The sequence below is a fragment of the Diorhabda carinulata genome, chromosome X (assembly GCF_026250575.1).
Source record: "Diorhabda carinulata isolate Delta chromosome X, icDioCari1.1, whole genome shotgun sequence".
NCBI classification, from domain to species: domain Eukaryota; kingdom Metazoa; phylum Arthropoda; class Insecta; order Coleoptera; family Chrysomelidae; genus Diorhabda; species Diorhabda carinulata.
This window is the reverse complement of record NC_079472.1, coordinates 48,720,715-48,748,593: the sequence shown is the minus strand read 5'-3', so window position 1 is coordinate 48,748,593 and position 27,879 is coordinate 48,720,715. Positions and strand designations below refer to the sequence as shown.

Sequence of the window (27,879 nt, the reverse complement as noted above, 5' to 3'; positions counted from 1 at the left end):
TCATTTAATTCAATTCTTTAAAATTTGTTAATCTGTCTTTAATTAGTTCATAAATTATTAGTGAGATGATACGGTAGTTGTTTCGATTATTTGTTGTCTCTTTCTTGTCAGAAGATAATCATTTTTATGTTTGTCCATGTAAAGGATACGTTAAGAATTGTGTTGAAATATATTTTAAAAACATTCTGTTGGCAAGTTTTTCTAGAGCTCATTTGCTATGTTATCTTTTATAGTATTTAAGAAATCTAATCTAGTTCGGGATGAAAACAGCGTATAAAAAATTTCTGTGATAATCAAGCATTGCATTCATGTTAGTATTCATGCTACGTTTTTATTTTTTAGTTAAGTTTTCTCCCTATCTAATTATATTTGTGCTCTATAGTTGTGGCCCACATATTCATTATCTCCAGTATTTGTTTAATAATATTGCTTAGTAGGTAGTTGAAAACTGATTTTTTTTGTTTTATTCATACTCTTTTTAGTTTCCCGGCATATGCTTTCAAACCACGGTTTTAATTTTGAAGTTTTCTTTCTTTCCATTACTATAAATTTATATATCGATTAATTATTTTAATATTATGTCAGTCCGTAGTAATTCTATTTTATATGAATTTCTCTCTTCATATGAATTTGAAAATAAGTTTATGGGAATATGTGTGAGCAGCAAAATTTTGTACAACCTATACAATCAATATGTTACCAAACATTGTATTCACGTACAACTTTGAGCGTCATCTGTCAAAGAATTTGTGTTTGCGAAGCACTGAACTTGTTACTCAACATTTTCACACAATTTGATAAGATTGAAGGAAAAATAAAACGACTCGAAAATAAGTGCTATAAATATATATTTTATAAATAAATAAAGGAATGTAACAATTATTTTAGTAATATAAACAATATCAATATTGTATAAATAGGTAAACTTTACATAGTAACAAATAAATATCTATTTTTTTGCTTCTCCTAACAATCTAATTGACCTGTTTCGAAACAGCTGCGGCAATTAAGAGCACAGATAGTTATATCTATATATATATATATATATATATATATATATATATATATATATATATATATATATATATATATATATATATATTTATACTTAATACTGCAAAAATACTTCTTAAATAGAAAATAGCTGCCACTTGAATAATTCGAGAAGAAAACAGATCAGTATTATATATGATTTTGTTCTTTGGCATATGATACCAACAATTCATCAATTATTAGACATTTTAATATTTTCAGTTCAGTTGGAAATTAAATAAGTATATCAGAATGTGATTTGTTTTATTTTATAATTTTAAAATAATTATTTCGTTTCTTTACAAAATAAGAAATTGAAACATTCTTAATACATATATATTCAAAAAAAATTCATTTATAGTTTGGAACTAGAACGCTGTGATTTTACGTCCTAAAAGTGGTTCAATATACGTTAGAGCCCCGTTTATGTGACGACTGACTTTCTGAACATTTCTCTTACAAAAATCTACGTCTGGGACTGAATAGAGAATCGTAAACCCTTTCAAATGCGATATCACACGCTACAGCTTTTCATTAAAACATATTATAAGGCTAGTTATTACCATAAAGAGGTCGAACGGGCAGGTAAAATTCAGAAAATGTATTTTTAGATACAAAAAGCGTTTTGTTCTACGATTTTTCACAAATTACGTAGAAAGAATATTCATCCGCTACTTTATAACCTCAACGTATGTGAAATGGTATATCATTATAGTTCCAGAAGAACCGTTGCATTTATTTTTATCCCCGATCTTATAGTATTGTTTTCATAATTTTTTGTAATATGTTCCTTTCAAAAAATGAGATACTTTTTCAGTTTTTCACTACACTGTTTGAATTTGGTGCTCACTTTTAATAAATGTCGGGGAGAAATTTACTTTATTAGCTACTTAGTGACATTTAAAATGCATCTGTAACATAATGTCGTTAGGCTATTATTACTGAATTATTTACTTTTTGTTGCATTCATTATTCCCTAAATGAACTACCTTCATTTTCGTAATTGTCTTTCTATATATATTCTGTTTAAGGTTTATTATTATTTCAGCAACATATCCCTACTGTTCAATGTTTCTTTGAAAATTTAATTTATAAACCCTTTTTTATTTCCAAGATCTGCAGATTAATTAAGAGATTTTATTAGCAGCTTTTTGGTAACTTTTTATGACACTAGCAACCTTGTTCTCCATCACATCATGCAATTCTTACATGTATATCGATATTTTGTATTTTCAACTAATTTGGAAGATAAAATTATTAATTATATACTATATTATATAATAATAATTATGATTATTAGTATTGATATGATAATCGTGTATTTAATATGTGTTATTAAACACTACAATCCCAAGAAACAAATCTTCCTCTATATTTACTAGAGCTATCCCGTGCGATTATTTCTTTTTATCAAAACTACATTAAACTACTTTCCGGTCGCCACTTCTAATGAATTATCCTGCATATAAGAACGAGGATGTGTTTCCATTGGTTAGGTGCGTGATTAAAAGTAACGGAATATATTCATATACCAGTTTATCTGGTATTTCACTCCATAAGGGTTAAAGCTATTTGCATTTAATATGAAAAATTAGCTGCACAGCCTCAATTTATCAATAACAATTTAACAATAGCTACTTCCTGTTTCAATAATTTAAAACTATATTGGTGCAGTAACAATTCCTCAATAAACATCCGTTCATGTAATAGAAACGGAATCAAGAGAAAGGATTGCCAATCCTTTTCATACCGAACGTTTTTTGTTCTTGTTCGGGACTTCTGAGGACTTCAAAAGGCATTATGGAACTTTCAATGATCTCTCTGTCGTCCGAGGGAAAATCTTCAAAACTCATATTACTAAAACCTCCATCATTTCGTTCTTTTGAAGACTTTTTAGATTTGCTACTACTCTTTTTCGAAATCTTGTCACTTTTCGACGACTTTTTAGTTTTAACAGAAATGGTACTACCGTCGTCGGAAATATTGTCGTCTATTAAAAAATATTTTGTCTTTTGTTCTTTATCTTTTTTCTTATCTTTTTTATTTTTCTGATTAGATTCTTGTGATAAATCTTCATCTATAAATTCAAGCCTAAGATTACTTTTAGACGATCTGGGAGAAGAATAATTACTATTTTTACCTAATGTATCATTCGGTAAGAGGAGCTCCGTAAATAGTGGTTCTTTTTTAGGCAATTCCAAGTTTTCACGTTTAATTTCGTAACTATTACGCTTGGGTTCGAAACTTTCCCTGCGAATCTCATAACTTTCTCGTTTTATTTCAAAACTTGCCCGATTGAGAATTTGGATGGGTTCGCGTTTTACACGTAATTCGACGCTCTCACGAGATGTTGTATGTTCTTTTGGTAATTCCGGAAAAGAAGCTACAAAATTGACTTCTTCGAAATAATTGGAGTTTTGACTAGCAATTTCAATATTGGGAGTTGATGCGGCTGGTTGCGGTGAAACAAATTCTGGTGTTAAAAACGGATTAGAATTAGTAGTGCTGACAGATAATTTATTTTCGTTGTTTTCTGTAAAATCATCTTCGAATGTTTTAATTACGATCTGTTCTTCTTCTGTTTTCCCAGCTTGTACTTCTTGCTTAGGTTTATTCTTGGAAAAAGGTGCTAACGCAAATACGTCGTTATTATCTTCAAAACTACTAGACGGAGCTATCCAGATATCAGCTTTAGCCTTTGGGACTTCTTTAGATTGCCATTTAACGTTTTCACAATCGGAATCTAATTCATCATCTAGTAACAAAGGCTTCTCTCCATACTGATGGCCCACAAAGAGCAAATCTTCTGATACCACGGCCGCCTTCTTCACCTGCTCTCGTTGCTTGGTCCTTATTATTCTACTGGTACAATCTTCTTCGTGAGTTGCCATGCTTTCACATTCAGCGTGATAAGCTGATGATCCACAAGTTTTAATACTTTCACTAACTGCATCATCTTTAACTTGCCGCTGTTCATCTTCATCTACTCTTAAATCGCTAGCAGAACCTATAGAATCTTCGGATTCCGGTTCAGCCTCCTTTCCTTTTTCCGTTTTTTTCTTCTTTTTCTTTTCGCTTTTATTTTTATCTGATCTCAAGTTTTTAATAGGTATTTCTACTGTTTTGTATACCGAATGCAATTTCTCGGGAATGGTTATTTTCTTTTTCCTCTTTGATTTCACGTTGTCCTCATCCGAACTACTAGTTGAAGATGTTATATCATAAACTCCTTGAATTAATTTTTCGTATTTGGATCTATCTTCTAATGGCGCTTTGACAAATGGTGGGGATATTGGTTGATCAGATTCCGGTTCGGTATTTATGAGTGCTTCTCCGTCAGAAGCTGCTGCGTGTTCTGGAGAAGAATCGAACAAAGGTTCTTCCGGTAAAGTTTCCGTTACAGGCTTTTTAGATACTGCTTTGGCTGAAAAAATAATCAGAATTAGTTGTATATACCATATAAACCCTTTATTGATTGACTTACTCTTTGTGATCAATGAATTAATTGTAAACTGCAAAATAACAGAGAAGCTTTGGAGGAAGTTTCAAAGCTTTTTGTAAATAACTAATCTATTTGGATACGTTAACTTAGTAGCGAGTAGATTCAAACTAAGCAATTCATTCTAGATAATTATGTTTTAAAACTCAAGTATCGCCACATCCCCACATTTTGTTGGACATAACGACACAAACATAAGTAGCTTGGTTTTGGTTTTTTCAAATTAAATAATAGAATAATATCAATATAGGCTTGCCAATAAACTAGGGCAACGTCAAATATCCAATAATGGATAAGATTATTGCTAACAATATGAAACAATTCTTAGCAGATTGAAAAAGAAGTGAGGTGCAGGATTGTCAGCAAACAGTTTGTATTAACAATATAATAGTTTATAATAGGCCAAAGGCAGCTGTATAGCTGATGATACAAATCAGAAAATACAATGAGCTAAAAATTTGTCAGAAAACTACTGAAATATTAACACTTCATAATAGACTAAAGAAGAAAAGGAAGATAGAAGATACAGTAAATAATTGTTAATGGTGAAAAGGGCAATACGTAACTTTTTAAACTTGCAAACTGCGATTACGAGATACCTCGGTTTTTGGTTATCTTTGGTATATGAGGAATCGATTATAACAATTAAAGAAAGTAAACTGCTGGTTCCAGCACTATTCTAAATTATATCGAACAGCTTATATACCATCTCCACTTTCAACTCAGCAGATTTCAAGTTCTATTGCAATATCCTTATCCTGTTTGTCTTCAGTTCAATTGAAAATTTGAGGGATTATAGCCATCATTAGTCTTCACAGTTTAAAATGATTTTCAATCTTATATACAGTCCAGAATGCTATGCCAAAGTTATATATTTATAAATGGAACACCTTAAATTTTATTGTATATTTGCAATCAGCTTGACTTCCCCATTACAATAATAAAGGATTGTTATGTGTTCTATGGGGTATTTAAAAAGTTATAACTAATTTTCCATAAAAATCGTAACAAGTTTGATACTCCGTACAATGTAAAAAAAAATTCAAGAATGAAGATTTGTTGCGGCCAAAACATTCAAATAGTAGTAAAAATTCTGACAAATTATTTGTTTCGTTAATATATATTGAATATGATAAAGGGTGAATCAAAATACTAATACATTGTTTTGATGTGATTGGTACATTATTATTTTGATTTAGCGGTTTGGTACATTTTTTGTTGTTTTGAAGAATTTGAACCAGGGCAAAAATGAATTTAAATAGTGATGACATGATTGATATAATCTGGATATTGGGAGAATGCAATAAAAACGCCTTACTATGCACGTTTTCCTGAAAATCGGCCACCCACAAAAGTAATGAACGATTGGTTTTGCACAGAAAAATCAAATATCTCAAGAACTTATAATTTTAGGAATAAGGAATGCTTGATAAAATAGAAGAATTTAGCTAGAATTTTTCGATACCCACATAAAATAAAGACTGAACAGTGCTGTAGTTTTGAAGTGAACACGTGTGAAATTGATTTTTCTTTAAAAAATAAATTAATACGTATTTTCGTATAGTGGTGGAGCTATGACCTTCTATAACACGCAGTAAAGCACTGGGCCTCCCCATCCTAAACCACCTAAAAATCACAAACACAAAGTAACATAACCAACAACAAAATAAAGAATTATGAAGTATACGATAAAGAAGCATTGTAGTAGTTGAAACCAAAAATAAAAATATAGGCTATTTACATTCAGTCACAGTAGGGAAAATGTTAGAACAAGGTAATATTTAAGGAATTAGAAAAATTACTAAGAAAGGAAGGAAGAGGAATTGAATTCATCACCTCACGCTATGCCAATACCTTTCTCATTAATAAAATAATATCAGAAAAAGACTGGGATGCATTTATTCCTTCTTCACTAGTTTCAGTAAAAGGGATAGTCAGGGACGTCGATATTAACACCTCGATGGAAGAAGTAATTACGGAGGCAGTGACCACAAGACCGATAATAGTAGCAAGAAGATTAAGTAGAAGTCGTAAATTATTTTGAGTCGAGAGTACAGGTATATGTTGAACCAGTAATCCAATATGTGAACTGTTTCGAGATTTTGACCCATAGATCCAGACGAATGTTTGTGCTTCCAGACCATTTTCAACATCTAACTGCTGCAACTGACTAAAATAGTCCCGTAAACTCATTCTAATGAATTTCAGAAATTATTTTTAAAGTCATACTAGCGGTGAAAAGGTTAAGTCCACTTATATCCAATGTCTACACAGCAAGTTTGAGAAAAGTTGTGAATCGTATGCAGATAGCATTGTACTGACTTATTCACATTCTGATATTGAACATCTAAGGCATAGTAGGGAAAAAGCACTGCAACCAGTTAATGTCAGGTAAAAGACTAAGGCGATGATATTCAGTAGGAAGAAACTTCGACATTACGTAGAACCTATTAGTCTGCTACAAACTAATATAAAATGGGTTGACTCATACAAGTATTTGGGAGCTATCTTTGATACACAGATGACTTGGAAAGAACATATAAATAATAGCTGTTTGAAAGAAGATACAGGAATCAATGTGATGAGAGCTCCCACCAGAACCTATTGTGAATCCAACCCTTCAGTTCTCCTCAATATCTACAGGGGAATTGTAAGACCACATCTTGAGTACGGTATGGGAATAATTTGCAAGGCTTTGAAGGAGACATGGCTAGGTGCAGTATCAGGCAATTACAACAGTCTTGAGATTCATGAATTCGACCCCAACTAACGTCTTACTTGCGGAGACATCAGAAACTAGCATATTTTATACAAGAGTATGGCTGAATGCAAAATTCTGTTTTAGATTATTGTCACTGAAAAATTATGAGATCGTTGATCAGGTTTTATTGTGCCCCAAATTTACTAGACTTTAATTTACAACATATTGATAAACAGAAAATCACAGAGGGATATGCTTCAACGACGAGTATTGGCCGCAAATACGAAAACTGGAGTGGTTAAAATCGAACATAATGATTGCAATCAAAGAAGCTCTAGAAAAGACATTAAGTTATTATGGGTACCAAGTCATTTGGGTATCTCAGGAAACGAAAAAAGGATGAATTAGTCAAACAAGGAAGGCAAGAAAATTTAATAAGGGACTATGAATTACATTAAGCTGACATATGGCTAAGAATTAAAGAAGAATTATGGAACAATTGGACTCAACTTTATCGAAATGAGAGAAAAATCAAAAGAAGAAATTTCTTTTATACACAAAATACACATAGGAAAATACCATGGTAAATTACACAACATATTGTGGCACTTCACATCTTTTTTTTTACACAAAGAACTGCTTCAAGTCCCCATTAATATTTATTTGTTGCTTATGGCTCCAGGGTCGAAGTCAGTGGAGCTTTTAGTTAAGTACCTAATACGAAATGGCTCTACTCTAAGTAGACAGTATGCGTTTATATCCAATTTTGTAATGCATGGCTTAGCTTATAATAGTTGTAGAATAAACTTTCATAGAAGCTACTTCTTCAAGTAGTCTTTTTTTTACTTCTAGAAAAAAATCCTTTCTATGTCCTACTCTCCTGGTGCAACACTATGTGTAATATACTTTATACACCACAGGACGTGAAGAGTCAATATTTGTTACCCTGTTTAGTCACCTATTTCATTTTTTAAAGGGCATGAAGCAGGTCTTTAGACGTACCGCACGGTACACTCTTCAAACAAGCAGGTAAGAATCAAACACAGATCTTGGCTAGATGTCATTAGACAAAAGGCCAATAGAGAAGAAGAACAATAAAAAAATACAGAGCGATTCATTTGAAAACAACAAGAAAATAATGTATTAGTATTTTGATTCACCCTATATCAGATTCAACAAGTATTGATGAAATAAATAATTTTCTATAATGAATTTTTACCACTATTCAAATGCTTTGACTGCAGTAGATCTTTATTCTTGAATTTCTATTACATTGGGCAGGGTAATGAACTGATTTTTATAGAAAATTAGTTATAAAATTTTAAATAGTGCCTTAGAACATATCAACAACTCAAGCTGATTCAAAATATGCAATAAATTTAACTTTGATATGGCGCAGCATTTTGAAATATCCTGTAATATTGTAAATAATGTCAAAATGTGAAGACTATTAATGGCTATGATATGTCAAATTTTCAGATTGATATCTCAAAGGACTGACTAAATGAACTTTATCACACTAATTAATCACTCTGTATGTTATTTTGATGGGGTCTATATTGTGCATCGACAATGGTGCTTTTTCTTTCCACAATCAAAACATTGTAATGACATAATATAGGTTATTTTTTTTTACCTTTTTACCTCGAATATTCTGAAAAACGAGGATATAATAGGCTACAAAAGTAGACCATAAAAAGAAAAACTTGACAGAAGTAAACAACTGGAAGTTATAAAATGTTCAAATTCCAAGTAGAACATATAAATTTTTGAAATAAATAATGTAGAGCCACCGGTGCGCTACAATATCTTTCAAACATGTAAATAATTTGTACTAATTATATTGCCTACCAATATTCTCTAAAAAAAATCCCTAAAAAGGCTGTTTCAAAAACCCGTGACTGGTAAATAACACAAATGAATCCCCAACACATCTCAACTAATTAAAAGGAGAATTGAACGTACAATTTACAAGATTAGTGCTTAATAAAATTGTTAGTAATACCACCACCATTCTGGAACAGCCATTTTTAGAGATATCTTAGAAGGGATCGCCAGATTAATATTTGCCTGGCTTACAGGTAAATAAGTAACGAAGCTAGTAACATAAAGCAATTTTATTGCCAATAAAATACAATAATAGCTGTACAAGAATATTGTTAATTTTTTAGTTAGTAGACGACCACAATAATACAATTTTGAATTAAACTAATTAATACATTGGATTAATGCGTTAAGATTGGAAAGCGAACGGAAACAATAATAAAATTAACAAAGATACCCGAAAGAAAACAAAATATTTCTAAAAATGCTGTTCCAAAAATAATGAGATACCTAAATAAAAAACAATTTAATTTTAAAAAAAATAAAGGAGATACTTTCAGGTTGTTGATAACATTATATTATTGTTTTTGTCTATACTTTGCACTAATAAATCCATAGATTCTTAAAATGCATTGTTGGATTAAATTTGTTCCAAAGTATGTTAAAACTATTATAGTAGTGTAGTAAGTTAAGTTTGGTTATTGATGAAAATCCATCTCATCTGACTTAAAAAATATAAGATAACTATTGGAGATTGAAAGGAGGAAAATAGATAAAAGTTATCTAAAAAATATATAGAATTCTAAGAGATGAAGACATTTCAATGAACATCGACAACATTGCTGCTGCTGCTTTCTTTGGTCCGATAGTATATCACGATTCATCATCACCCTGTATGCAAGTCACATTACTTACGATTAAAAAATGATAAATGCCCAAAAATCCTTCAATGCAAGGGGATATTTCAATGTCTTATTTTTGTATCATGTCCATGATAGAACGTAGGTGACCTCTCACATTTACCATGTGCCATCCATTTACCACAGATAGAAAAGATCCACAGTTTAAAGGATTCGAATGTTGAGAGACTATCTTGGAATTACACTGCTTGAGGTTTGCCATTAATTTACTACAGATGACGTCGACCACTTTTTATGTAATAATAGGGGTTTCAAAAGTCATTTCCATAAAGATTACATATATTGTCCTTTATTATTGAGAGAGATGAACAGTGAAAATATTCTCTACATATATATAAATATGAGTGCTAGAACAAGAAGATGAAAAATTAACATCAATTAATTATAAATTCTAATTCCTTTCTTACTCGAATGACATAAGTTTGTAACTGTCAGTAATAAAAATTGTAAAAAAGATCCATTGTTAGCGTTTCATCCAGTCTTGTATCAAAAATGAAGTGAAAAAAAAAAATGTACGTGTGTGTAGACTGTAAAATTTATATACACGACTACTTAAATTAATTTCTTTTCGCAGATGGGAACGTCTTCATATTTTCAAACAACACATAAATCATTCTCAAGAAGTTATAATTTCCTTATAAATAAACTTCTAAGGAAGAAAAAAATTTCAACAACCTGAAACTAGTAGAATGAATACTTTTCACAATTACTATCTTGTTCATATTGAATGAATTTGAGTTACTTCAGCCTAAATATTTTAATTGGCTATGAATTAGTAACAAACATATACTTCTTCCTCTTCAAAAAAATAATGTTTATAATGAAAATTGACAATTTCATTTACATTTTCAGGTATTTAATAAATGTAATCTGCAGAATTCAGATCTATAAAAAAACTAATACCCCATACATAACAAAATTGATAGAGTATTAGTATTTTGGATAATTGCTAGTAATCTTTAAACTTCATATATTAATCTTTGACCTTCATATATCCAATTGCATTCCAGACATCAGACATTTTTTATAAATTTCTCCTCTGAATTATGTTCCATAAATATATTTCTATTTACTTGGGATTAAAATAAAAGATAAGTTGTCAATAGTAACATTTCCATAATCTGTGAATCGACAGCATTAAGACCCACAAACTTTGGTTGTTTTAATATCCAAATGGAAATAAAATTCAATCTATTTCAACCATATTGTTCAATTTATTATTATGCGATCGTTTTTTTAAGTTGACTGCTCAGTTGTGTCAAATTAATTATTACTTGTTTAATATATTTTCGTATCAACAGAATGTTGGCATTAATTTGCAACTCATTTGATAATTATTGTAATTTTTTCACCACCTATTCATGAAGGTTCTATGCTTGGTACCTAATATCATGTTATATCTATCTGAAATTGTCAAATCCTCATTAGTACACTGTAGATATGGTGCTATCAATAAGTAAACTAAAAATAAGTTTGTTGTTTAACAATATTTCACTACGAAATTTTTTATTTTTGATGTGTTTGTTATTCCGAAAATCATAATTTTATTTAGGTACCTATTTCCCAAATACAATGTAAAGAGCAACATTCTTGTTGTAATGTATGTACCAGTTAATCGAGCGCTAAATTGAATCACATTCACGGAATCGGGTAACTCCGATGTAGGTCTTCAAAAGTTTTATTATTTTATTGCATTTTAATAGTACATCAAAGTTTCCTTAAGTCTGTTGTTATAGAATTATAACTGAAGGTATAACACTCCGATTTAAAAATTTTAATTCCTCCAAAACTGTTCATTGTATAAACTTCAAACATAAGTCATTCGTAAAAAGTTAGATAATTTATTTTTAGAATTCCGATATACAGTTATTCATTATTATAATTACGGATTACGTCAACATTTTTAAAAATTTGATATTCCAATGTATGATTTAGAAATAAATATAAATTTGTACTTCCTCTAGACATTTTGGCATTGAGTTCTTGGAGGTATATACATCAATAGATGATAATCTAGTAAAACTTTTCAATACCATAATAAAAACCAATTCTACTGATGCAGGATTATCCCGATTTATTTACTTTTCTAAAACCTTACACATACAACTAGGAGTAATTTTCAAAGTTTGGAATGATTATTAAAAATATATATTATATGCCTCTTGAAATCCAATACTGACCAATCTATTTATACATGTACAATTCATTAAAAATGAACAAAAAATTAAATTTTCGTCACAGAATGTAGAAAGTTTACTTGCTCTTAACATTTTTTTGGAAGTGGACAACGGTTTACAATTTTATATTTTAAATGTCTCGTCACATTCGATCCCAAATAATTCTACCAATTTTGTGAGTTCAAATTAGATATTGAATACTATATTTAATACCTTAGTTTTCATGTTGTTTGGTTTTCTGGTATATCTAATGATAAAGACCAATTTTATAAAATTATTCGCTTCAACTTTTAACTTCAGGAATTAAGCAGAAAAACTAAACTTTAAATTTTAAAGTAGGTTTAATATTTATTTGATTTTATTGTGAGAAACCACAAGCCATGGCTATTTTCTGCACTAGTGGCACAATATATAGACCAAGGGATGCTTATTTCTATTAAATTTCTGTGGTGTTCAAATGTCTATTGGGTAGGTGTATGTAAACGATTGTCCACTTAATCATTATGTCATTCTAGTAAATGTTACTTAAAAATTGAAACCTTTTTATTTCACTTCAAGAGTAAAAAAAAACAATGGATATTTTGTTGAAATTAAAACAAAATTAATTATCCGAATGTTAAACTAATAAATTATAAAATCTTTTAAGCTCTTCTCTATTTTATCTGTAGTACTGTATAATATTAATATAACCCGATCTAAAAAAATGGATTCAATGGATTGATAGTTCTGTTTTAAATGTCCTTTCATATTACCTTATTTGAACTATAAATTTTCAAAAGTTTCATCTATGTGGCAAATTTCTTTGCTACTTGTTTTCAATGAAAGAAAAAACCTTCACCTGTATAGCGAAGCAGGTGCTGGGAAAATCTGTTAGCAAATGAATGTATGATCATTTTGAAAAATGAGACGTAAAAAATAAGAGAAGATGTAGAAGGAAGGAGGAATCATTGAGTCATTAGCATTACTAAACGTGTACTCTGTGCAAGCTTTGTTACTATTTTCCTGGTGCTAATAATATAATGTACTGCTAATCGCTATTCTTTAATAACTAAAATGTTACCAATTCAAGTAAAACGTAAATTAGGACTATCAATAAGGAACTATTGTGAGAAAAATATTGCTTAAATGTATTGGTGTTTTAAACCAATAAGTATATTGGTAAGTATAACATCTGGAACAAGTATCCAAATGTTTGACCTAGATAATCAAGAATTTACTAAATTATCAACTTTAACAATATCACTTGCCCACAGTTTTGCCATGAAAACATTATATTATTATTAACATCAAACCTAACAAGAATTAGTTTATTATATAATATGTAAATAAAATGATGTAAAATTTTTAATAAGGTTCACTCTTTCAGATTTTACTATTAATATATATTGTCACTTTAGTTATAACACCGCGTAAATTCAAAAAATTCCTTTTTGATTTTTGCATGTAATTCGCAAGATAATCAAAAGATGCACCTCTAGACAACTGATACAAAAATCTTGAAATCGATCGACGTCCAAAAATTTTCAAAAAAAAAATATATATGTATTATGATCACGATAAAGACTTATACGGTGTAAAATTTTTTGCGACGATATTCAACTAGTGCGGAAAATAGAAAAGTGCTTGTGGTTTATCATCTTTTTACACAAGTATCAATATCCAGTTGCCGCACGTGTTGTACACTATGCTTTTCCAACGACCTACATGAAATCATTACAAACTAGTGCAAAAAGTTACACACATTTCGCTTGAATATTTGGAGAAATATTATAAGTTTATTTAAAACGAGTGTTTAGTTGAGATGACTAGAATGGAAATCTAGAAACAATAATGAATTGTCCAGATACAAATATAATATCCTAATATTATAGTAAATAATAAATTTAGAACATATTCCAAAAAAGAAACAACTAGTTTCGCGGCTACTTGAGTTGCTATGCTTTGAAGAATATCCGGTGTTATTATTTCATGAAGTAAATGGGAAAATTTAAATGAACCTTATTTTAAAAAATACCACACCATTTTAGTAAAATTATCATGCAAATAATAAACCCAAAAAAGCTGATTTACAGCATTAACGAAAACTCTTCAATTGTATCGCATCAATAACTTCTATATTTCAAATAATTAATTCACTTTTTTAATATCGCAATATCCATCATTTGTGAACGATAAGTAACCCACACATTGTTTCTAATCTCTGAGTGAGTAATTAAAAAGGTACTATTATATCACATCTTCTAGCATAAAAAATTGTCAGGAAATTAGTAATAGATTATAAGTAGAGATAAAACTATTACCGTTACTGAAAGTTCACAAATTACTTTATCCATTTTAGCTTTTATCCCATTTTTCTGACTTTACGAGTAACAATTTTCATTGAGCCATTATCATCAATATATTCTAAAAAGTATGCTACAATTTAGTAATGATTTGAGATCATATTGTTTACGCAAAATTAATTTTAGTTGAGACAAAAAAATTGTTACTATTATTTGAAGTAGGTACATAAAATATTTTTGCTGTAACGGTAATAATTTTTCATTGAAAGAAAGGTGCCTATGTAGTAGTGAGAGTGGATTAGACATTAGATATCACAGATCACTTCAATTACAAGGTAAAATTAAGCAACGACACAATTATTAATTTAATTTTTGTAACAATAACAATTTCATCTTGATAACTTTGCTTTTCACACACAATAACTAGTAGTAGAATTAAATAAACAAATTTACTCAGCAGTTACTAGCAGTTTTGTTTTCAAGGTGAAAATAATATTCAAATAGTACAATGTTACTATTTACAGGAACTTAGTACTTCTGGTACCATTTTCCCTACGCTGCAACATTGTTAATTAAGAATATTGGGAGTGTGCTATTGAACCCAAAATCAACCAAAAGAAGTAGGAGATAAAACAACACGCACTAAAAAGAATTGCCTCCTTAAAATGACAATGGACCGAATATACTACCAAAGATTGGAAAAATGTATGTACAAAAAAATCTCAGCAGAGTATGTTCAACTAAAAAATTTCATTGGGTTAAACTAATATTCTATTGACAAAATTGTCCATTATCCTGAGTTAATTCAAACAAAAAAAAGCATCGATGTATCCACTCCGCCTGCCTTATGATTGCCTCTAATAGTCAACATATGTTCCAGTGCAAGTGTTACTATTGCTCATTATACCCATAATATTTCAATATATGTAATGTGATGATTCAATTTAAAACTTTATTATTAATCATAAATTCCAAGAAGGTTAAACAGGAATCACTGAAGCTAGACCTAAAAAAGTCCGTTTGATGGTACCAAGAAATGGGTTTGCATCATATAGCCGAGAAGAATTAGGTTAAAAATTACATTATAATTTAATTAAAATATAGAGTTTGAAATATTGACTTTTTATTACCCAAAAACCACTAAAAGCTTATTACAACTGAAAGTGAATACGGAAATTCGGAAATTTCAATTTAGCCCACTGATATCATCACAATCGATGTTTCATAATTTGTGAAATGGATATTCTTAGGTGCTTTGAATCACTATGCACTCGTTCAGTAGATTCTAGCACAAAAAGACAAAAAAATTATTCAGTTATGCAATATCAAACTTGATAACTTGTTTTGTGTCATAACAGGTTTTAATAGGTATGTAGTAAATAATACTGTGATTATCTAAGTCAAGCGACAATCACTAATAAAGCACAAATATCTGTAGTATGATTATTTGTAATAACATTTAGAGAGACACCATTTTAAACATTTTTTTAAGCATTAAGATTGATTACCTGAGGAATGTGGTCCTTTATTGGTTCTATCTCGGTTACGAACAGGAAGACTGAAAGGAGCGCAAATGAAAGGATCTTCAGACAAAGACATCGTTAAGCTTTCTTTTGATTTCATACCTTGCAAACCTGTATAAGGAAATAAATAAATGAACAAATGAAACTGGTGTATTGCTGTTTTTTCCCAACTTGATGTTAATTAAATCCCGATCATAAATCAATAAGATTACTAAGCAGAGTTTATTTTGGTTAATATCTTGAAATGGTTTTTATTAATCTCTTCCAATGCCTTTGAGATACAATATTCTTTATCCAATTACATATGAATATTTCTTTGGGCTTCTTGTTGAATTGAAAATTTGTTTCTTCAATCGATTTTAAGCTTTCTTAGGTTTTATACGCTTAAAAATAAAGTACAAACTAAAAGATATAATAGGTATGAAATAATTTGCGTAATATGTTAATCATAATCAAATAACCAGCATTATTAATCTTGTTAAATATATTATATCTCTTTTTTATGACAATAGTTAAATGTATTGTATAAGTGATTCAATTATGTTAAAACTAGGATTAGAACTAATATTACTGTGAAGTGTATGAAAAAAAAATCAAAACACAACATGGCCATTATTAAAAAAACTAAGTATTTTTTCAGGTTTATTATTATCACAACGTCAACGGTATACTTGAGTAAAATATACAATGATCAATTACGAGTTCAAACAAAATTTTTTAGGTAGGCATATGCAAGTAGGAACTGCTACGAGTGGTTAGTTATTTTGCTACATCTAGGTTCATTATACCATTATGAGAGAGTATTAAAATTAAATTAATCAACAACTCTGTAAATTGGGCTTATACATTAAAAATTCCTTATCAACCCCAGACGTTCTAATTACCTTATAGAGGTTACATTTCTTGTTTGCTAATAAAGAAATGATAATAAAAAAGCTTGCAAAATAAATTAGGTCTAATTCATCAGTCTTAAGCATTAACTAAATTAGAAATTCCAAAGTAATCGAAAGAAATGATTGCTTGTCTTTCTGATCTAAAAATTTTCAAGGTTCCAAGACAAAATAGTAAATTACAAAGTACCCATCAAACCAGCAATAAAAAATCAAATTTATGTCGAAGAAAACCTATATGTCTTAAATTTGGGTATCTATTCTCAATTTGTTCACACTAAAACGTTATATGTATATTTTCCCTACTCCCATCTCCATTGTATTTAAAATATATTATATTTTTATAAAGAACTTACCTCTGAACCATTTCCAAGGACTTCAAAAATTTATATAACTTAATTGCTACACAGGCAAATGTGCATATCAATCTTTATCTTTACTATATTATATTTACATTCATTCTAATTTAATTACACTATTTACATTTGAATATATTTTTTTCAATTATGTAATAAAAATTGAAAACTTGAAAATATGTAGATTATTTTGCACCAAAAAGAATGATGCTATAAACCTGACTCAAAAGTAGGTACGTTCTATAAGCTATTTAGTTATAAATACAAATTTTGCTTAGTCTCTTAGTCATAAAATTACTAAATGCAATCCCTCAGCACGAGAAACAGGATATAGAAAGAGGTGTAGATACAGAACTATATTTTTTACTTGAGCTAATTCCTAAACGACAGAAAATAAATTGTTTCAGAAGTTACTTACTGTTATTACTTCCCATCCTTATTTTATCAAATTCAGCGCCAAATATGTGATCCTCAGTTAACTGACTAAAAGGAGCCTCTTCAAAAGGATTCCAGTCTGCAACGTCTGCAGAAAGAGATCTACTATCAGGACCCTTTACTCGACTTACATCAGTTGTGGAAGCTGAAGTACCCATTGGAGCCAAAGTTCTACTAAGATCTTCAGTAGACTCAGCTGGGGAAGCAATACTTCTAGCTTTGATGGATGATTCAAATGGGGCCAAGAATTGAGATGTTTCAGAAGCATAAGCCCTAGAAAATTGATACAAGTATTCATGTAGCATGTGCATAATTTGGGTTCTACTTATTATTCATACTTATTAAAAGCTGTTGTATCACTCATGTTACGTCTGTGGCCTCTAGGAACAGCAAGTGAAGGAGAAGTTGGTGGAGTAATTTGTCCTCCAATTACGTTACTAGATTCTGTTAAACCAGAGCCCATCTGATGTGAAGTCCCCTGAGTGGCATTGCTAGTTTCAAACAAGGGGTTCTCTAGTGAAACTGGAGACACTATATTAACAGGCAGACTAGCTGGTGGATTACTTCCAAAATTGTCCTAAAAAATATTATGAATAAATGTATGCGAGATTAAAAATATTAGATTGGAATATACCTTAGAGTCAACTTTATTTCCATTATTAGTGTCGGTAATAGTGGGAGATGCAGCAGTAGAATCATCTCGAAATGGATCCGGATAAATGGAAGACTGAAATAAGGAGTCCAAATGAGGTTGAGGTATTTCAGGCGTAGGAAAAAAATTAGGTGGAAAATTCTGGTTATTAGAATTAGTATTCGGTACAGAAAATGGAGAATTATAGGAAATTTTACCCTGAAAAGTAGCCTGAGGTGTTGGTACTACAGGACTCTGGGATTTCTTTGCTAGAGTGGGACTAGGACAGAGAGTTAAAGGTATGTTGTTTAAATTCAGGGGAGCTGAAGAACTGCCTTTTGGTCGTTGTCGTGGCATTACACTGGTTCCTTCTATCACAGGAGCGACTGTTTTACTTGTTTGCACTTTATTAATTAGTGTTTTCTTCAATTCTGATTCAAATGGAGGAACTGGAATTTCGTCCAAATTCGGCGTTGGGGATTTCTAGAGAAAAATAATTAAATATTTATATCAAAAACTTACTTTTAAAAATTCAACATTATAATAAAACCAACTTCTTTTGGATTTTGTTTAGTTTTCTATCAAATCGACGTTTATGAAATTCACTCTAATCTGATTTATTATTCTAGCATTTAAAGAGATTTAGAGTGGAAATTTTAAATGTGTAAATCAAGATTCAAAAGTTCACCCCTGGCAAAACTATAGCAAATTTTGTTATTAAGCTCTTTGGTTTCATTTAATTAGTTGTTGTTTTCAGGATTGTTAAGGGCTTATTAATACTTTTTGGTGATGTGCAAAACATGTGAATTCTGCAAAAATCGTAATCTTAATCATGAAGAATGTGTTGATTTGGGAAGGTTTGTCGACTGCAGATCACAATAACTGGCTAACACTGTCTAGAAGATATCTATATCCAAGCAATGGTATGTCCAGCTAACAGCCCCTCAATCCAATAGAGCTTTTTTGGGGAGTAATTGATAGTAATTTATAAGATTTATTAAATTATCCTTACTATTTTCGTCAGCTATCTCATAAACACAATAAAATATGGAACACTCTTGATCAAAATAAAATGAGAATACAAATATGCCCTTGCATTGCCAACTTGTAATTATGCCAGTCGCTATCAAAATAAAGTCTTCCATAGTTTTCTAGATTTTGTTTCAATTTCCCTTTTGTACATTTTTGATAAAACTGTATATATCCTACAATAGTGGTGAAATGAAAAAATGCTTCAATTTTATTGTTGTCATGCTTTCATTCCTCCTCCACATATTAGTCATGCTTTAATTTGATAGGAAGTATATCAATAATATATTACTATCTGATCTATATGTACTAATTACAAAAAAACTAACTGAATCATATCCAATTGTCTAATTTTCTTATAAAGAAAAAAATTCAGTCTTTAGAAACTATAATAACTGAGAATACAATAATAAAGGGGCTAAAGGAAGAATACTTCTGACAGTGTTTTTAAGAATTCTTGCACCAGTAGACTCTTTGTTTTAAATGCACATATATGATTCTACTCACCATTAAATTTTTTACTGGATTTTCTCGACCTATTAATTTAAACGCTACATAACTGACTTGGTATATATCAGGTCGTTGATCAGGATCAGTTTCTAGCATATATCCTTAAAAATATTAATGGAAATTTTTAATAGACAATGGCATCAAAACATATGAATTCGAGGTTATTTTGAATTACCAAAATAAGTTTCAAACTTACTTATTAATTGATGCAGTCCTTTAGAATATTGAGAATTATCTGGAATGCTGAAATTTCCACTTTGTATAGCTAAGGTACTTTCACCAAAAGGTAATGTAAAGAAACACAATTTGTATAATAAACAGCCTAAAGCCTAAAAAATTGAAAATTTACAGAAATTGAAATACATAACTATATTAAAAATATTAGGCAGAAAATTAATAATTATATACCCATATATCAGCCTTTGTAGATATTATCTTTCCAGAATACATATCCACCATCTCTGGGGATCTATAACTTAAAGTTGTGTAACGTTTTATTTCTTCTTCTACAGATGCTACACCCTTTTCTAACGGATTTAACATTCTTGCCGTAGCTGAACCAAAATCACATAGAACATAATTACCATTTTCATTCACTAAAATATTTTCTACCTAAAATAACAAGGTGTATAAAGTATTGGAAAGTATGAACATATGAATATTGATGTCAAATTTATAACCAATTGAGTAAACTTAACTGTTCCTCTGAACCCCCACTCCACTCTTTGACCCTATCTTGCTATATTTTAGCTTGTAGCATCCAAACAGTAAGAAAACTCATCATTCACCAGACTAAGAAATTTTAAATGATATTTTATTGAATTTATACGATTGTTTTTAATAAAATATGGCACAAATAATTTAACTTAAGAAACAATTGGGTGGTTTTAACATAAGATTTGTGAGTCTTTCAATGTGATATTAATAATCGTTTTGTTTTAAATGTAAAGATATCTGTTAATTTCAGACCAAATTCTTTTGGGAAAACTATTATTAAATAATTTTTGACCTCACTTTATTGTGAGCAGAAGCACTATATTGCTGAATCTAAATTGTTTCAAAATTAAAAGGAAAGAATAGAATTGTCATGATAATTTGAACATTGAAGTTTGAAATCTATATGTTTTGTTAAATTTCCATCAATCCAGAAAAATCATATTATCTAGTTTTCTAAAACTCCCATCAAAACGATAAGTTTTAAGGGTATTGAGTTTATACAGGAATGCTCAGCTATTAATTCTACCAGAAGTAATATGTTACAATGGACGGTTATTTTTACAATGCAGTAAAAATGTAAATTTAACTTCAAAAAAAATGTTTTATACAAAGAAGTTGATTTGAGTTTGAATCAATAATTCTGATCTATTTAATATTGTCCTGCTGAGCACACTGTTTACACTACCACTACACCAACACTCATAACTACACTGTCTGACGCACGTTTTGATAACCAAGTTATCGTCTTCTAAATCTCTTTGGCGGGAATATTCACATTTATTCCTTAATTACTAAACTATAGAGTGGGCTGTAAGTAATAGGCCCTTTTTACCTATTTCAGCTGTTCTTACATTTAGCTGCTTTGAAGTGCATCTAAAAAATTATTATTGGATACATTCTTCATCACATTTACATTATTAATATTTATTTCAAGAATATGACTGCTAGCATGATCAGCGATACTCAGTTTTTCGGTCCATCTATATTTTAAATGAGCTATGTGCTCATAAACCGGACATTAACAGATCTCGTAATTTGCCCAATAAACTTCCTGTCTTAATCACTACTGGTAATGGTTTTTTTTCTTTTGACACTTACTACTTGCAACGGGTTGTCAATAGAGTATTTTGATTTATCTTCAGAGGAGATAATGCGGACTATTTGATTGCTCTTTTGAAATTGGTTGGTTGTAATGGCCTTGATTTGGCGAAGCATGATTATTGTCTGTTGGGAATGTTGAAGTTTGTGGGGAATGTGTTGAAGACACTTGTAGTTGGGATGCTTAGCTTTGTGTTTGTGCAAAGTTTGGTAATTAATGTGTGTATGCATGACTCATTTACGGGTTACCCTGTATAAATATTGGCTAGTCGTTCTTATTAAATTCAGCGAGGTTTCCATCTGTGTACATATTTATTTTCATAGTTTACTGATATTGTTTTTTATCACATCACAATTATCGCAAGAAATTCACATTTTAATATCATATAAAAACTTATCTTTATATAGAAATTTATATCTGAACTTATTAACTTTTTACCGCACTTGTTTATCTTTTGACTGGAGAGCAATAAAACATGTCTTTATCCATTGTCAATCAAGTGAGAACTGTTAAAATATCTAAAAATGGTAACTGTCCATTAGTTTCAATTTCATAAGTGAAACTTATAGATGGATATTTTGAATTGAATTCCAAAATAAATTCTTCTACATTTGCCTTTTTCGTATTGAATATAGCGAAAATATCATCCACATACCTATACCATACCCTGGGAAAATACTGGAACTCTTGACTGATTTAATTTTCAAAATGACTCATAACAGTTCAGCCATAAACTGAGATAGGCAGTTGCCCATTGCTGTTCTTTCGTCTTGTTTGTAGAATTTATTGTTGTACTGGAAATAGTTTTGCTCCATACATATTTTTATTAATTGTAGATATTCTTCCATTATATCAACTTCCAAATTATTACACCTCAGTAAGTCTCAAAGTACTTCAAGGAATGCGGTATCGGCACGCTGGGAAATAATGAACTTACATCAAAGGAGATTAAAATTTGAAATTGCTAAATGTAAGAACAGTTTAAATAGGGACAAGGGGCATATTCCTTACAGCCTACTCTATAATTTGATAGTTAAGAAATAAATGTGAAGATTCCTGCCAAGGAGATTTTCTCACTAGAATTATTTTTTCGCGGGTGAAGGTTTAGTTGTGGGAAAATTTAGTATAAAACAGGTAAGTTAAGAATATAAGTTTTAGTTTACCTTCAGTCTTTGAAGACTATGAGTGTTGGTGTAGTGGTAGTGTAAACAGTGTGTTCAGTATGAATATAACCAACGGTTCTGAAAATTCCAACTTAGTTAATATTCCTGGATTATTTGTAATTTAACAATCTCCATTTTTTAGAATCATAATCTAATATTTGGCACATGAAATAAATGAACTAAAGTAGATGTGAATTCTCACTGATAGATTCTCTCTACAATCTAATAAAGAGGAGTGAGAATAAACTGGAACAATTATTAAAATATTTTTTTAATTTTTGATTATAAATTTTTAGAACAAAATAATATAATTCCATTAATAAATAGCACAGAAACTTAATTTGTATATTTCAATAAACTTTCCCTACACACGCTTGCTGTTTTTGTAGAACTTACTTTTAAATCACGATGTATAATAGGGGTTTTACAATGGTGTAGTCTAGATACTGCTTCACATATATCACAGAATATAGTCAAAACTTCATTTTCTGTAAAAGTAGCTTTACCCCTACTTTTCATCATTCCAAATACATTTTCTTGGCAATAAGGCATAAGCAACAGAACCTCAAACACTCCACCTCCAGTTGCAGTCAAACTAGAATCTATGTACCCTATTATATTTTTATGACCACTTAGACTACTCTAAAAATTGAAAAGTTATTTAATTAGTGATTCTAATAATGGTACCTAAAAATAAGGTGTGATATTAGTACATGAATTAGTGACTCCTAATCTGTATGATATTACTTGTAAGCTTTTATTTTAAATTGGAAAATATTAAAAATCATTAACTGTTTTGTAAAGCTATGAAGAATCAAGTTACTTCTTCAACATACTGTATAGTTTAATTTGACTAAAACTGTGAACAAATAAGGTTGTATGTTTTAAAGTAAAGACTGTTAGCAATTAGGTAACTCCCAAAAAGTTGCCGCCGCACTTTCAAGTTCGAAATATTTTGAAGGTTGTTGTAGGTTGTGCTATGTTAGTCCAAAATATGAAAAGCTTGAAAAAAATTTTTTTTATTGCAAAAATAAAAGTTCTGAGTTGTGCTAGGATCCTAAAACAATGTTATTCAGAAAAAAATTATTCTTATCAAAGGCAATTAGAACATTGAATAATCTCGGATTTTGTAGTGGGAAATTGTTTATTGGCTTCTCATTTGTGATTGCAATTTTTTATCAGAAAAATAAAAGTTGTTCCTCTGAGTTGTGTTAGGATCCTAGTATTCATTGTTGGCCAAAAAACTATTTTCCACAAATTTTGTAAAAAATATATTTATTCCAACTTCATATTTTTGAACAACATAAAACAAACCTAGCACAATGAAGGACAACTGACAAAATTGCAAAAACATGCTACACCAGCTCAAAAATTGGCTTTTTTGGATTTTTTTCTGAAAGTTTCAATCTCAGCTCTATGACGTTTTTAAACAAACCTAGCACAACCTAGAAGAATTGTTCAAATATTTCTAGCTTGAAAATGCAGTCTAACTTCTTAAAGGTTATTAGCTATGAAGCTGAAGAATCAAGTCTACTCTATGGCAATGAAATACTTGAGAAGGGTTATTGCAATTTTTTTCATGTTGTTATTTTTAATTTTTCATCATTCAAGTCATAAAAATCACAATATAATTGAATATTTATTTTCATTTAGTTATAATGTAAAACTATTTAAAGGAAAAATAAACTTGCATACTAAATTGATATTAATTTCTCATTTATTTTTATGATAATGAGAAACTAGTCTACTTAAGTATCTATGAATCTGAAATTAGCTTTAATAAATGTCACAGCATATAGTTTTTCAATTATTTTACTAATTGAATATTCTTTTATACTTCACATAGTGGGTGGATTGTTATATGATGCAACAATAATAACATTAACCTTTGGAATACAAAGATAATAACAATAAATTTGAAAATATTAGATGTCACTCATAAAACTAAATATTACTAATAACCACTTACTGCAATTTGGATTTCTCTTTTTGCAACATTGAGATCTTGGTCATTATTGACATACATTCTCTTAAGAGCATATCTACTACCATTACTTGCTTTTACTGAATAAACTATGGCAAACCCCCCTACAAAATAAAAATATTAACTTAATAATAATGTCAATATTAAATAGATAAGTTTATCCTCCCCCTATGACATGATAACCAATTCAACATTTTTATGTTTTACCTTCAGCAAGAACATCTTCCACTGTAACCGTTTGCCTGCCAACGTTAAAGACTTTTCCTGTATAAGTATTACTTTCTCGAGATGTGTTGTCGATCTTAGTTTCAATTTTGGAAAATAATTTCTTCATGTTCGTTGTAGTACACCCCTACACATTAGATATTAATCTAAACTTTGTATCTCAAGTATTTAAACATTGCGTTTAAATTTCAAAGAAATTATATATTTTTCTCGTTTATTCTTCACTAATACATCATTTTTTGATAATTAGAGCATTAACAAAAATTAGTTGTGGACTAAAATCAAGCGATTGAAATATGACAATTGACAAAAATTGACATAAAGAATACACTGAAGTTAGGTGAGATACTGACGTGTACCTATCAATTGAGCTATATCAAATATAACGACAGTAGGCTTTAATTTACAAATACAGAAGAAAGATGGCATCTGAACTGTTATGCATCGATACTGAGGTCATTTAGCAAATGAACAGAAGAGATTTGAAAATATATTTTTATTGGTGAAAAGTGTTTTGTTTTTAATATTTAGAAACTAAAATGTCAGAAAAGCAAAAAATTTTATTATGCGGTGATGTTGAAGGAAAATTTGATACTTTATTCAAAAGGGTAGAAAGTATTAATAAGAAATCTGGACCGTTCGATTGCCTTTTGTGCGTGGGAAACTTTTTTGGAATTAACAACAGACAGTTTATTTCATATAAACTTGGAGACAAAAAGGTCCCAATACCCACATACATACTAGGAGCAAATAAAGAAGATCATGTCAAAGAGTATCCAGCAGATGATTCCCAGTTTGAATTATGCCCCAATGTTTACTACCTAGGAAAACGTGGAATCTATACTGACAGTAAAGGTGTAAAAATTGCTTATGTTAGTGGAATAGCAGAAACAAATTCTAAAAAAGCTTGGACATATTCTGAAAAAGATATATCTGATCTCTGTGATGTTGTTTATAGAAATCCGAGTTTTAGAGGAGTAGATATATTGTTAACTTCACAATGGCCTTCAAACATTATAAGTGATGAAACAAAAAATATAACACTTCCTGTAAATGTGACCAGTGATTTTCCAAGTTATTTGTGTATGAAACTTAAACCTCGCTATATAATTAGCGGTCTTGAAGGAATATACTATGAAAGGCCACCTTTCAGATGTCCTAATTTGGGTGATAATGACACAACAATGGAACTAGCAACAAGATTTATTGGTCTGGCAAGAGTTGGTAATCCAGATAAACTTAAATGGATATATGCATTAAGTATAACACCATTAGATAAGATAAAAGTTAGTGAATTATTACAAAAAACAACAGATGAAAGTTTTTGTCCATTTAATATAAGTGAATTGGAAAATAAGATTTTCAAAGTTTCAAGAAAAAATAAACAATGTGCACAATATTTCTATGATATGGATGCACCAATAGATATACAGAACACCAAGAAACATAAAAAACCACGAGTGGAATTTGATCAAAGTAAATGTTGGTTTTGCTTAGCAAGTCCATCAGTAGAAAAACATCTTATTATATGTGTTGGAAATTCAACTTACTTGGCACTTGCTAAAGGTGGTATGGTTGAAGAACACTTTCTTATTTGCCCCATAGAACATCACCAATCTAGTTTAACATTACAAGCAGACGTTTTAGATGAATTAAAAAAATTTAAAAATAGTATTAGAAAGTTTTATAACAGAGTTGGAAAGCTTGCCATTTTCTTTGAAAGAAATTATAAAACTTCACACATGCAACTGCAAGCAATACCAATTACTAAAAATGCGAATAAGGAATTGAAAGAAATTTTTATAGAAGAATCAGATGCTCAAGGATTTAAATTAGAATCACTGGACTCTTTTAATCGTCTAGATCAAGTCATACCTCCCAAGATTCCATATTTTACAATTGAATTAACAGATGGTACCTTGTTATATACAAAACTGCAAGGAGTCCATAATTTTCCAATTAATTTTGCTAGAGAAGTACTAGCTTCTGGTCCTGTACTTAATATGAAGAATAGAGAAGATTGGAAAAATTGTATTTTGGAAAAAAGTGAAGAAGAAAAGTTGGTGCAACGGTTAAGGATAGAATTTCAACCTTATGACTTTACAGATGACTAATTTTATTTTAACTAGAAATTAAAATTTAAACTTTGTTAAGGCAAAACTTCAAATAAAAACATTTTTTTCTTTAATAATTTACTTCTTATACCATTTTATATGTTTTTCGTGATAAATCATTTTGATTTTACATCACGTCAAAAAAATCAATTTTCACCTGTTTTTTTATTTGCGACTGTTTTATAATGTACCCATTAATCACTGCTGTTAGCTGCTTATTGCTACAAAAAATTGATTTTTAAAATTGTTGAATTACTGAATATTTTCAATTCATGTACATATAAAAAATTTTAAAAACTGAATTTTCTTAAACCAGATTGAACCCTGGTCTCGCAGTTGGAAGGCACGGAACAACACTGAACCATCAGTGACTTGGAATATGTGTGTCGTATATCTGTTTCTTAACATACCATGATTTTCAAATCCATCATTATTGTTTCCATGCGTATATTTCAAAGTAGTTTGATATTTTGTGTAAAATTAGAGAATATGCTGAAGTTGCCTCATTAATTTTATTGACGAAAAAGTCAAGGAAAGTATATAATGTGGTCTAAGTCTAAATGTTTTTTTGAACCAACAAAAGGAAAATAAAACACCCTCATTTTTTAATGGACCTTGTTAGTATATTTCACTGAACTACCCCCCAAAAATAAATCTTCGTCACCTTACATCAAGATATGAACTCGGATAATTATTAAAACAAAAATCAGAAGGTTTTCAACATAAAAAAGCATGATTACTGCATAGCAACAAGGATAAAATTCTAAG

The 27,879-nt window shown here is 29.8% G+C and overlaps 2 protein-coding genes and 1 long non-coding RNA gene across 3 annotated transcripts; 2 read left to right on the top strand and 1 right to left on the bottom strand.

Moving 5' to 3' along the window:
• Nucleotides 1–1,060: 1,060 nt before the first annotated feature.
• On the bottom strand, nucleotides 1,061–25,397 carry LOC130902765 (BMP-2-inducible protein kinase). Its single transcript, XM_057815047.1, has 11 exons — nucleotides 24,980–25,397; nucleotides 24,758–24,876; nucleotides 23,185–23,430; nucleotides 20,218–20,421; nucleotides 20,006–20,138; nucleotides 19,807–19,910; nucleotides 18,274–18,753; nucleotides 17,978–18,216; nucleotides 17,623–17,912; nucleotides 15,944–16,069; nucleotides 1,061–4,456 (listed from the first exon to the last, which is right to left on the bottom strand). Exons 1-11 carry the CDS (start codon nucleotides 25,104–25,106, stop codon nucleotides 2,751–2,753), a joined length of 3,774 nt encoding a protein of 1,257 aa, XP_057671030.1. The 5' UTR covers nucleotides 25,107–25,397; the 3' UTR covers nucleotides 1,061–2,750.
• On the top strand, nucleotides 14,502–15,550 carry LOC130902769 (uncharacterized). The gene is made up of 2 exons (XR_009060467.1): nucleotides 14,502–14,770; nucleotides 14,960–15,550. It is a non-coding gene; the product is annotated as an uncharacterized LOC130902769 (long non-coding RNA).
• LOC130902766 (CWF19-like protein 1 homolog) lies at nucleotides 25,327–27,188 on the top strand. Its single transcript, XM_057815049.1, has one exon. The coding sequence runs from the start codon at nucleotides 25,537–25,539 to the stop codon at nucleotides 27,109–27,111; it is 1,575 nt and encodes a 524-aa protein (XP_057671032.1). The 5' UTR covers nucleotides 25,327–25,536; the 3' UTR covers nucleotides 27,112–27,188.
• The last annotated feature ends 691 nt before the right edge of the window (nucleotides 27,189–27,879 follow it).